General features: G+C 38.4%; 2 protein-coding genes across 2 annotated transcripts in view; both read left to right on the plus strand.

Moving 5' to 3' along the window:
* The window catches only part of LOC115665344 (putative disease resistance protein RGA4), a 59,815-nt gene extending 49,647 nt beyond the window's left edge, over positions 1-10,168 (plus strand). The window contains exons 6-10 of the mRNA XM_056305635.1: positions 6,281-6,543; positions 6,632-7,046; positions 7,129-7,296; positions 8,395-9,443; positions 9,534-10,168. The gene's annotated coding sequence lies outside the window, so the exon portion shown is untranslated. The remainder of the gene's footprint in view (positions 1-6,280; positions 6,544-6,631; positions 7,047-7,128; positions 7,297-8,394; positions 9,444-9,533) is intronic.
* Positions 1,971-5,454, plus strand: LOC130135836 (putative disease resistance protein RGA1). Its single transcript, XM_056305636.1, has 2 exons — positions 1,971-3,817; positions 4,034-5,454. The coding sequence occupies exons 1-2, from the start codon at positions 2,050-2,052 to the stop codon at positions 5,452-5,454; spliced, it is 3,189 nt and encodes a 1,062-aa protein (XP_056161611.1). The 5' UTR covers positions 1,971-2,049.
* Positions 10,169-13,351: the final 3,183 nt, after the last annotated feature.

The raw sequence follows: 13,351 nt of genomic DNA on the forward strand, positions 1-13,351 counted from the left end.
CCTGTAACGAGTCCCTGATAATGATATTTGTTAGTAAATTTAGGAAATTGTATAAAGGAATAATATATTTATGAAATATGAAACAAACCCTACACGAGAATTCATTGAAGTATGCAAAAGGGATTGTAGAGAAAATTTCATTAACAAATAATGATTAAGACCGTTCCTATTACTGATGGGAGGATGAGCGTGTTGCAATTTAACAAAAGTAGATACATGACATGCATAATAAATTATGCAGAAGAAGACTAGTCATACTTCGTATGAAAAACAAACGATTATAAGCATATTAAAATAAATAGTTGTTGCATTTTTTATATGTAAAAAGAATAATAAACGTTGTTGAAATGTTTTGAATTTGAATCTAGATAAAGGAAATAAGAACAGCCTGTCCACAAGTCATTAATAGAAAAGGCAAAAATAACTTTAGATTAAAAGATAGTGGCAAGGTAATCGTATGATTAAACACTAAATTCAGCAAAGATTTTATTGTGTATATTGAACAGAGCTCAATAAGAAGAAGAATGTGATAGGGGATGGAAATAAGAGCCAGACTTAAAAGACAAGAGAGATGACTTGTCTCATAGTAATTGTTAAAGAAAAACTATAAATTGGAATTGAGTGAAGAATTCCAAGCTAATCAATATGATTATAGGGATATGTGCACTAGAAGTCTTAAAACTTGTCACAAAAGTGCAATTGAGTCCTAAAACTTTCAAAAAGTGCAAACAAGTCCTAAAACTTGTCACGAAAGTGCAATTGAGTCCTAAAACTTTCAAAAAAATGCAAATAAGTCCTAAAACTTGTTACGAAAGTGCAAACAAGTCCTAAAACTTTCAAAAAGTACAATCAATGGAAGGACTTGATTAATTAATTTGACAAGTTTTAGGACTTGTTTGCACTTTCGTGACAAGTTTTAGGACTTGTTTACACTTTTTTAAAGCTTTAGGACTCAAGTGCACTTTTGTGACAAGTTTTAGGACTTGTTTGCACTTTTTGAAAGTTTTAGGACTCAATTGCACTTTCGTGACAAGTTTTAGGACTTTGAATGCACTTATCCCATGATTATAATAGGAAACTGAAAAAGTAAGAGATTTTATACATATTGTATATGCTAGAAAAAGCGATCGGTATGTCCGTCATATTGCCCGTGCATGGGAATATTTTTAAAATCTAAATATAGGATTTTCTTTTCTCGAGACCTAAATATAGGAATTTTTTTTGGTCGAACTAAATATAGGATTTTACATTGCATAAATGTGCAAGTTTCGGAATTGCCTAGTATGGGAAGAAATCTTTAAGGCAGTTTTTATTTATTTATTTCGAGAATAGGAAACAATAAAGGAACACAAAAAAATGTAGAAGCATTCATTCATGGGAAGCAAATAATTTCGAGAGATTAGCAAGGAGAGTGAACTTCCTTGATCAACTATATTGTTTTAGTAAAATAATAGCAACAAAGTCACGTGACAATACGAAGGAGAGTTTTGAATTAAGAGGTGAAGTGTTGGCATCAGAATGTAAACAAATCCATTATGTTACCTAAGCATAGAACTTTCTATTTTCACATAAAGAATCCCTATTATAATTACAGACACACTTATATATATCAATAACTAGTTAATCGTAGCTCACATCTTAGACTATCTGAATCAAAGTAAACTAATATTTCCTAGGTTTATATCGTAAACTTTGTTACCAACTTTGTCATCCATTAAATCCATCCAAGAGTATAAAGAATGATAGGTCATCTTTTTGACAAAAAGGTAAAGAATGAAGCCTTTGAAAAAATAGAAGTATTCTTGCGAGCATCGGATGCGACCTCAGTGGGTCCTCATGTTTTATTTAGACTTGCGTGGATGATTAGAATTCCTATCTATAACAGGTAAAGTCGGTCATAGAAGTTGATAATTAGATTTGTCAGGCTTTCGATTTACCAGTCTCAGGTGAGCATCAACCTTAACTTGTTATACATGTCGTGAGAAGTCTCTAGCCTTGGACCGACTAGACTAATATCTTCCTATCCACAGAGAGACAGAGAGAACAAAAATGGCGGAAGCTGTCATCGTTGGTATTGCTGGAAAGATCGTTGCTAATCTAGTTCCTGAAGCGATAGAAAAGGTTGGAATGTTATGGGGCGTCAAGCATGAACTCAAGGCGCTCGGAGACACCATCTCCACTCTTCAAGTTGTACTGGACCATGCAGAAGAGCAATACCACCAAAGTCCACAAATCCAAGTTTGGGTTGACAAACTGAAAGAAGCTTTCTATGATGCACAGGATGTGCTTGAAGAATTCAATATAGAAGCTATGCGACGAGAATTGAGGGGCCACAATGAAATGTTGAAGGAGGTAAGAACATTTTTCTCAAGTTCAAACCAGCTTGCTTTTAAAGTGAAGATGAGTTACAAACTAAGAGCAGTGAGGGAGAGAATAGAAGCCATTAAGGCTTATAAGAAATTCCACTTGGACGAACGCCCCAAGAGAGATTGGAGGAAGAGAGAAGAGACGCATTCGTTTATACGTGAAGGAGATATTAAAGGCAGAGATGATGACAAAAGGACGGTTATAAAATTTTTATTGGATTCAAATGTGAAAGAGAACGTTTCCATCCTTCCAATAGTTGGAATTGGTGGGCTTGGAAAAACGGCACTTGCTCAATGTGTCTATAATGATGAGATGGTTAGTAAACATTTTCACTTGAAATTGTGGGTTTGTGTCTCCAATGACTTTGACATGAACAAAATAGTGAAAAATATCATAGCTCGTGCAAAGAACAAAGAACTAACTGAAGTTGCAATTGAACAATTGCAAAGTGAACTAAGAACAGTAATTGATGGAAAAAGATATCTCTTAGTTTTAGATGATGTGTGGATTACAGAACGAGAAACATGGCTAAAGTTGAAAACTTTATTGATGGGAGGTGCTGGAGGAAGCAAGATCCTCATAACCACACGCCTTCCTTTGGTTGCGGAGATCACCAGGACTGCTCCACCTCATTATCTCAGGGACTTATCTGACAGTGCATCTCTTGATTTACTAATGCAAATGGCTTGTCGAAAAGAAGAGAAGATACAAGATCCTGAAATGCTAGCTATCGGCAAAGATATAGTTAGAAAGTGCTATGGGGTTCCATTGGTTGTTCGAACTGTTGGGAGTATACTATTCTTTAAGAAAACTAAACCCGAATGGTCGCATTTCAAAGATTATGAGCTCCCAGATGTGTCTCAAAGGGAAGAAGGCATAAAATCTATTCTTAGGCTAAGTTACGACCATCTTCCTTCACATTTGAAACAATGTTTCGCGTTTTGTTCATTGTTTCCCAAAGATTATAAGATAAAGAAGCAGACTTTGGTCGATCTTTGGATGGCAGAAGGATTTATCCAGCAATCAAATAGAAGTCAGCATTTAGAAGACATTGCTCATGGATATTTCATGGATCTACTTTGGAGTAACTTCTTCCAAGATTTTGAGAAAGATCCAGACACGAACGAGAAGACTTGTAAGATGCATGATTTGATGCATGATCTAGCCTGCTTAGTTGCAGGGATCGAGTGTTGGGTGGCATGGGATGATAGAAAATCCATACCCAAAAGAACTCGTCACATATCATATGGTTCAACTTTCAATTTGATGGGTGAACTTCCGATCTCACGCATACAAGCAAGTGCACTGAGAACATTTTTGGGTGCTGCTAGTGATCGAGAAATGGAACCAATGAGTGAAGCAAATCTACGCCAACTCATTCAGAGTTTCAAGAGGTTGCGCGTCTTAGATCTACATACCACATATGTCGAGAAGGTGTCAAAGTCCATTTGTAAGTTGAAGCATCTCACGTATCTCGATCTTTCTCTTAATGAAGCACTCAAAAGGCTTCCTAACTCCATTACGAGATTGTAAAATTTGCAAACGCTTAATCTCTATTATTGTTCTGCCCTTGATGAATTGCCAAGGGGCATAAGGAAGTTAGTTAGCCTTCGAAATCTAGATATAGATGGTTGTTATAAACTTCGTTATGTGCCACGCGGACTAGGGCAATTGAGTTCTTTGCATAGGCTAACACGCTTCATTTTGCCCAAAGATAAAGCTCTTGCTAAGGATTGTTGTGGACTTGGGGAGCTAAAAGAGCTTAATAACATCCGGGGAAGCCTTTGCATTGAGAATTTGGGAAGCGTGACAGATGCAGTAGCAGAATCCAGGGCTGCGAACTTGAGAGGAAAGCATTCTCTGGAATCTTTGATACTTGAATGGGGCGATTTCGATACTGATGATGTAGTAATTATGGATAGTGATGAAGCTCTATTGGGTGGACTATGGCCGCACTCAAATCTGCAGGAATTGATGATCAGAGGATACAAAGGTGAAAGCTTTCCAAGGTGGATGATGGATAGCCTCGTGTCTTCTTTGCCCAATTTAGTCGAGGTAGGCTTTTCCAGTTGCAGAAGATGTAAACATCTCCCTCCACTGGGCCAACTACCACGCCTCAAGTCTTTATCTATTTGGGAGCTGCCTGAATTGGAAGATATCGGGTTAGGCCATTCATCCACTTCAATAGCATCATTTCCTAGTCTATTGAAATTAAAGATCATTAGCTGTATGAAATTGAAAGCCATGGCACCAGCTCCACATCTTGAGGAGTTAATCCTGAGTAATGCCAACCCAGCGTTGATAAATATGATAGTTGGCCTTAATAAGCTGAAGAGTCTGAATATCCGGATGATGGAGTCTCTAGAATGTGTACCGGAGGAGTGTTGGAAAAGCCTCACCTCACTCGAATCTCTTCAAATCTGGGGTTGTACTCGGTTAACTTCCCTCTCAACAGCACCACCACTGGGTACGCGACATCAATCCAACCTGGTGGATCTCGATTCTTCGGATTCTGAGGAGCTGGATTTATCCAATTACGACGAAAGCAACAGAAACAACAACCTCATCTTGGAACTTCATAGTCTCCGCTCCGTGAGTCTCGGTGAACTTCCAAAACTAGCATCTCTCCCACAATGGCTTCTCCAGCTCAGCAATCTCGAGCGTCTCAATATTCAGGATTGTAAGGAGCTGGATTTATGCAAAGACGAAAGCAGCAGCAACAACGTCATCTTGGATTTCCATGGAGGACTCCATCAGAGTCTTCGGTCCCTGTGGATCGACGACCTTCCCAAACTAGCATCTCTCCCACAGTGGCTTCTACAGGCCAGCAATCTCGAGCATCTCGAAATTTCCCGTTGCTTCAATTTGAAGGAATTACCAGAGCAGATCGAGGCCCTTCAATCACTTCAACGGCTTGACATCCACGATAGCCCCTCATTGACGTCATTACCCGAAGGAATGCGAAAGCTTGCATCCCTTACTCACCTGAGAATCTACGGTTGCCCAGAATTGAAGAAGAGGTGCAAAAGAGATGCAGGCGAGGACTGGTACAAGATCGCTCATATCCCCGACATCTATATTGGATGATGTTAGATCGAGCCCTAATTTTCTTTACTGAAGGTATGTGGGGGCACCTTGTTTTCCAGATTTTACATGAACAATTTTCGAATACAATGCCACTGAGTTCAGCATCATCGTTAATGCTTTTTACAGTTTTTTGATTTTGGATTGCTGGTGCCTCTAGAGAATTTCTTGCTTTGTCCTTGCTCCTGATCGTAGTTCACTACTTCTGTTCGGCGTCATATGAATTTGTTTTTGTATCTTTTGATTGGGTTCATTGCTTGATCTGGTGAAGATGAGCTGAGTTTGCTGATTTGGCTCCTCAAACTAGACTCGCAGCTCAAAAACTATTATGATGTGTGGTCGGTGGCTGCTATTTCAATAGCATTTTGGTTTGGATCATCATGCTCTGTATTTCACGAGCGGTACTTTGTCATCTCAGTCTATCCCTCTATTTTTGGGCTAGAATCAAATTCAAGTGGGCTAACACTACGCCGCCCGATCTCTAAGCTTATACCTCTATCGAAACCGGTGTGTGTAAAATTGTTCATGTCAATTGACCTCGCTATTTATGCTTCAAAAATGCAATTTTTTCCCACTTGAAACTAGTCTTCAAAATGCGGTTTCATGAGATTAAGCTTAGGGTAAAGGTGTTAGCACTTGCTAAAGAGACCCTTTCTTTGAAGTATTCCAATCCATTCTTTTATCTTTTCAAAACTAAACTCTCGTGCATGCCAGAAGGCCAGGTCATACAAATAGAGCTCGTCATTGGAACTATCTTCCATGAGATTAAGCTCCCAGGTTTTTTTGCTTCAGTAGATATGTCTGTCACTCACATTGGCTTATTTTTCAGACTAGGCAGAAATGGCACAGATTTTTGCACCGACAACGTAATGCCAGATAAGGATCACAAAGAACTCACTGACCGCCAGTCTCATGACAGGAAACACATGGATTTCTCTCTTGCTAAAACAGAAGAAGAGTGGAAAAACCAAGAGCTTTTCTTAGTTCAGGGTGTATGCTTTGAAGTCCAACAACAATACTAGTACATGCTCGAGAGTCTTCTCAACTTGGACGTCACGCCTACACCGATACAATAATTGCATAATACATTTGGTATGTTTTCATGCCTAAAACCTTTGAGTGTGGTGCACAAAAAGATGAACAATACTAGAACTATTATGTACTCACCGAAGAATCGCAGGTTGCCCAAACTTGGAGGGGAGGTGCCACAAAGATGCAGGCGATGACTGTGACAAGATATCTCATATCCTGCAGACAGAGTTGATAAAGTTATCTATCAACGCTACATGATTCGATTGGGGGACATCGACAGATCGCTGATAGGTTTGGACATTGCTTTAATCTCGAACATGCAAGAAAAATGAAGAAAATTCGTACTTTTCTTCATCCAACTCCGAGATTGTTAAATCTGCCTCATGACTCATGCTGTAGATATAGTGTGCAATCTCCTTATTTGATTTCACAAGGAGCAAAATGCATGCACAGTTCTGGAAAACTCTCATAGATGAAGTGATGAAATGTTTCTCTGTTGAACGGCTTTTGGTTTGCTTCCCTTGAACAGAGGTTCTAACATAGATCTGCGCAGCAACTCAAGGGTATGATTGGCGATAATAAAATATGTCGTGTTTTTCCTTTTTACACGCAACATGCTACTGATCTATTAATTCCTGAAATTAGGCGATCCCTAGACCTGCTGAGCACCCGTTTGAACTTCCAAAGTGGAATTACTATGGATCAAGTACCAGTCAAGCTCCAGGGGAGGATAGAGAAGTGATCTTATAGTTAGCATTTGACAACATTTGACATTCTTGATTTGCTTCTCAGCCATTCTGCAAAGGTTCTCAGGTAAATCCTTTACCAATTTTTAGCGACATCTTAAGCAATTGAGTAAATATTTGACATTAAAAGAGGTCTTATCACAGTTAGAGTGGGAGTCTAATCTATGACTTCTTCATTTTGATCACTGCAAGGTTGTCCTGTTCAGTTTGTTTGGTTGACAATTGACGTGGACTTCATCTCTTTGTGACAACAATGTCTGCAAAAGAAATGTGTGGTGTGTGAGGCAGAATGAATGAAGGAAGCAGTAGTCATTGTTGTCGTTTCTTTTCATGAATAAATCAATCACTACCAATTTTAAGTCTATGTTGTGGACCTCATGTGGAATCGATTTCTCTTGTATCCACTCTTGTCTCAGATTTTTCTTGTTCTGTGACTTCAAGTCCTCATAGTGATAATTGCTATGTTCGGTAGTCTTGCTCTGCCATGGTGATATATGATGGATATTTTCGCTGGAGTGGTTGGTAAGGGTAATTTGCAATTATGCCAAGTTTGTGAAAGAAGAAACTACTTCATTGTGATTGCCTTTTGATTGCGAGAGGAAAGGATTAGGTGCACTGTCAAGATTCATGAGTTGATCGTCCATTATATCTAATGAAATATCATAATAACATGTTTGCTGATTGATCCTTGGTAAGGTGGAATTTCATTAATCTCTTAAACTGTTGCACTCTGCAGTCTGCTTACTTCAACTATGTAACTGCCCTCAGTTTTTTACTTGTTCATGAGCTCACTTTTGGGAATGAGGCCTGAGAATAACCTTGAAATGATTCCAAAAGGAGAAGTATAGTTATGCCACTATTTTTAGCTAATTTTTCAAGGAGAATGTGGTATCATCCTTAGGGAAATCAATAAGACTCACTATTTATGCTTCAACATGTAAGTTTTCCTACTTGAAATTGTCGGCGTACGCACTTGCAAAAGAGACCCTTTCTTTGAAGTACCCAGTCTATTCTTTTTATCATTTCAAAACTAAACTCTCATGCATACCAGAAGGCCAAGTCATACAAATAGAGCTCGTTGTTTGAATCATCTTCCATGAGACTAAGCTCCTAGGTTTTTTGTTTACGTAGATATGTCTATTACTCACACTACTTTATTTTTCAGACTAGGCAGAAATGGCGCAGATTTTGGCACCAACGACATAATGCCAAACAAGGATCACAAAGAACTCATTGATGGCCAGTCCCATGGCAGCAAACGCATGGATTTCTCTCTCACTAAAACAGAAGAAGAGTGTAAACACCAAGAGCTTTTCTAAGTTCAAGGTGTATGCTTTGAAGTCCAAGAACAATACAATTACAGGCTTGAGAGTCTTCTCAACTCGGATGCCACGCCCTACACCCATACGATGATTGTAGAATACATTTGGTATGTTTTAATGCCTAAAACCATTTAGTGTGATCCACAAAAAGATGACAAATACTAGAACTATTCTGTACTGAGATTATAAGTTCGCATTTTTCTTCGATATGCCATCAGAATAAGTATGTCATATGTTATATTCACATTCAACTGCTGACACCTTTTCTTTTTTTCTTTCAATTTTTGCATTAGCGAACTTATTTCACATTTTGACGTTAGTCTAACTATGAGTCAGGATCGGAGTTTCTGGCATAGATTTGCACAGCACATCAAGGGTATGAATAGCAACAATAAAATATGTAGGGTTCTTCTTTTTACATGCTACATGCTACTAATATATTGATTCATGAATAATCAGATGATCCCTAGAGCTATTGAGTATGGATCAAGTACTGGTCAAGCTCCAGGGGAGGATAGTGAAGTGATCTAATCGTAAGATGACATAAACCAAAAACTCTCTTACTATATTTACCTTCACATCATTCCATCAAGTTCTTGATTTTTTAACAACCCTCGAGCAATTTTCAAGGATCCTTTCTGAGGCAGCAACAATATCATGGTAATCATCCACGAAATAAGTATTATGTTGTCAAAAATTGTTCATCCATCAGATCATCTGAACAGGTTGATCAAACGAGAAAGAACGTTTCAATTAGTTTACGAAGAATTATTGTTCGTCTGTAGGTTATTTGCAATTTATACACATCAGCTGGCGAGCTGATCCCAGCGAACAAACGTGCCAGGGTTGCTGAAATTTTCAGTAACCCAAAGGTTATCAATGAAGTTTCATGGTGGGAAATCCAAAAGCATGAGTTCTCTATTGTGAAATAGAAATTTTTGAAATAGACAAGCTTATGGCTTTTGCTAAATGTTCATATTAGGTATGGGATTGAACAAGAAAACACCCTACTGCAGGACCGAAGAAACGGTCAATCTCGTTTGCGGCAAAACAGAGCAAATCTAGAATGAATCGGGATCACATTTAGAGATTAATTGGGGAAGATACGACCTGGTAAATGTGGTCGTGGCCAAGGGTACAGAGTCCATCAAATTGAAACTCCGCCGAGCTGATTCCAGTCCAACTCCAGTTCAGGTTTAGCGACAAATAAGCAAACGACAATATCAATCACGAACACGGAGCATCACAGAGCAGTATACTGCGGGGCTGTCCAAGGCAGATTTGACGATTCCGAGGGGTGTCGTTGTATGTACGAGTGTTAGCGGGTACAGGTGCGCTAGGACAAAGCGCTACCGTGAAGTCTTTCACTGGCAGAAGATGAGGAAAGGAGGACGACGAAGAAAAATAAAATAGGGACGCTCGGCCTCACCCCTGCGACATTGGTTTTAGGCGAAACTGGAACTTCTACGATCGTCGCCAAAGTGCAGGACGAACGTCTGGAGCTTCAGGAACGGATGGACAAGCTACTAGGGTTGACAACTTGTTACAACGTAAATAATCTGTTGTTATGACACATTTATTCTAGTATTATGAATATACATAATTGAATTTACGACTTGTTATAATTGTCAAAATTTGAAATGACACTTCCGCATGTCCCCAGAACCAAAGACCATGGATAGGTGCATTGTAAAAAGTCGTTAACTTAGTGCAAATAGATCTTGAAGAAGGCCTTTTTTCGGTTGTCACTCACTGATTTTCAGAGTACAGCGCTCAAAATAGATCATAAGCTGGAAGCAAATGCGCATGGCCAAGGGGCATTTCCATTGCTACTTTATCGTTTTTGAAGTATCTCGCTTGCGATCGGTCATAAGCTTAGAGGCAATGCATCATAATCAAGGCGATTTCCATCATAACTTACTGATTTTCGACTTATTGCACTTGCAACGGGTCATAAACTGAGGACCCAGTAAAACCGAGTTACAGAACAAGGTACTAGGGTTTAGAACTTGTTACGATGTATATAGCCGTTGTTACGACGCCTTTAGTATGTTTCATCCATTTTTCTCATCTCGAAGGAAATCATCTCAAACCATATAATAATCGATTGACAAAAAAAAAGACATTAATTCCAGTCAAGCAATCCCAAAAACCCCAACAGAGGAAGCATGGCAAAATGAGATTTTCCCTCAGGCTAGAAAACCTCAAACGACGCGATTGAACGAACCTGAGAAGGTTCGATGATGAGGAGGCCGAAGTGACGAGCGACCCTGAGAATCATGTCCTGCCAGAAATGGCACTTGGATTCCCCGATCCGATCTCTGGCCACTAAAAGCCTTGGATCACGCCATCGCGACCACTTCATCATCCCAATTGAGCACTTCTTTGCAAGCAAGAGAGTCGCGATCCATCTTCTTGATGCAGGTGTTATTTCCAACCGTCGCCAAGGCCTTGGCAACCCCCACTGGCCCTCTCCGGTGATTGTGGGGTGGTGGCGCCCACCGGTGAGGGGCTGCAATTGTGTTTTTTATTTTTTTTATAATATTAATTTAATTAATATTTGGAGTAAAAAATTATGATAATCTTATTTTTCATACTTTAGTTAATTTATCCCCACGTAGAAGATAAAAAATAATAAGAAAAATACATCAGAATTTTTCGTTAGTCAAATCGAACGGAGTTAACGAAAGTTTTTAATTGTATCAATTTAACAAGTTTTACAACTTGATTTATCTTTTGAAAGTTATAGGACTCAATTACACTTTCGTAACAAGTTTTAGAAAATTAGTAGATTAAAGCCGGAGGAATACTTAATAAAGTTCAGTTGATGAGCTCTTTTCACGGTTACGGTCTAGGCGTTGGGCTTGAGGCCCGTTGAATGAGCGGGCCATATTGATTGCCTCACTCATCCCCTATTCAAATGCATCAATGGACGCCCCAAAACAAATCCCATACATCACCATAACCATATTTTTATAGAACATGTAAATAAAAATAAGAAAAACCAATAGTTTTAGCCCGCCTATACCTACCATTAGGTGAGACTGTGACATGAAATTTACTATTTTTTCTTTATTTATACATATTATAACTGTCTAGTAGGTGGTGGGTAATAGAACTAAGATAGATACTTCGATGCTAACAGTTGTGTAATGCGCAAATGTAAGCTCAAGTCTTGACACTTATCTAAAAGATGATCAGGTATTGTTGCTCCATGGAGAGAGATTGGGAAATTTAGCTAGAAAAAGAGATAGTAAATTTTAAAAATTTCTAATTTCGTCATAATTATTTTTTAACTTGATCGCATGGCCGAGTAACCCGGATCCGCAATGTTGTCGGCCCGGCCCAGGACCGATTTAAGCTCCGGCGAAAATGGGATGAGTGAGAATAGAGAAAGAGATAAGGAGGAGGAAAGGGGGAAAAGGGGAAAAGAATATGCATATAGGGGACCTTATGAAAAAAAAAAGTTATGAAATAGAGAAAGCAAGAAGGAGAAAAAGGAGGGAAAGAAGAAAAAAGAAAGGGAGAGGATTGACTTTTTCTTCCTCCTTACCAATCAAAACTTGACTAATGTAAAAAGAAAGAGTGAAGCTTTGGAAAAAGAAGACTAGTAAGTCCTACATTTTTTTGTTTTATTTTTTGCTTCCCTAAAGAGTGTCTAGAGTTAATAAAAAGGGAAAATAACACTAGTAATTTTAAATTTTGATCTAAAGTTCATTGTCATCATTTAACCTTTAATTCGTTAGATGTGTCCCTTAAATTATTTCTGAATATTCAACGTAGTCTTTTTATCTAATCAAATAATGGAGAATGTCACTACACCTCCTAAATCATTGCGAAATGTTCAATAAGGCCACACATCTTTCCATGCGCCACTATTACTGGACAAGCCAACGCAAATGGGAAGCTTCATATCAAAAATATACGTAATCCCAAATTCATAAATTATCAAAGTAAGTATTGTTGAAATATTATCTCACATTATTTGACAACGGATCTTTTATGCTTTTTATATTCATATGGTCTCCTTTTACCTATCAATTTGAACTTTTGGATTGGACTTTCCTTTCAAGTATATGCATCCAGCCCCATCAATCAAATTCCACGTGAGAGCGGGTGTATATCGCTTGACAATGGCCCACATGTACTCTTTATACTCACATGATCTTTGGCCAATAAATTTAAGTTTTTGAATTAGATTTTCCTAACAGATATCCTCAAATCAAAGATGGACTAAAAAATCATTACTTATAAATCAAATATTGAACCACTCGTTTTTTAGCAAATGGTTACACTTAGATTTCACCTGTCACTAAATTGTAATTTGTTAAGAGTTTTTTATTCCGTTCCAAAAGAGTGATTAACCGTTCACGGGGTATTCGAGTGAAGCCTTCAGTCAAATCGTCAAAACCAAGAAACGTCGACGAATGTGCATATTGCACAATCCACGATGAGATCAAACTTGGGTCATTGACCAAATTCTTGCCACAAGAAGCTAGGGTAAGGTACTATATGTAACGTGACTAAAGATTGGCTGTTGAAAGTCTAGATTGTGCCCCCGGATGGGCCAAACCAAATTATGTCGACATCCCACAATAAAATAAACTTTGATGGCAAACCGTGATTGGCTACAATGACATCGTTGAATTGACAAGTTCATGATTTTAAAATTTTTACATATGAAATTCACCCAAAAACAAAGAAAATTCGAACACCTAAATAAACAATTTTCCCATTTACCTTACCCGCTTGTGTATTGTTTGGATCTCACACCCTACATCACCTGAACAAGGGTGCGTT

This window comes from Syzygium oleosum, unplaced genomic scaffold (assembly GCF_021117445.2).
Source record: "Syzygium oleosum isolate NSW1041296 unplaced genomic scaffold, Sole_v2.1 Sole_v2.38, whole genome shotgun sequence".
NCBI classification, from domain to species: domain Eukaryota; kingdom Viridiplantae; phylum Streptophyta; class Magnoliopsida; order Myrtales; family Myrtaceae; genus Syzygium; species Syzygium oleosum.

Excerpts from the sequence above, each read along its gene's own strand:
- LOC130135836 (XM_056305636.1), top strand. The coding sequence starts at position 2,050 with ATGGCGGAAGCTGTCATCGTTGGTATTGCTGGAAAGATCGTTGCTAAT. Across the intron at positions 3,818-4,033 it reads GAAGGTGTCAAAGTCCATTT|GGCAATTGAGTTCTTTGCAT; the intron begins GTAAGTTGAAGC and ends CACGCGGACTAG.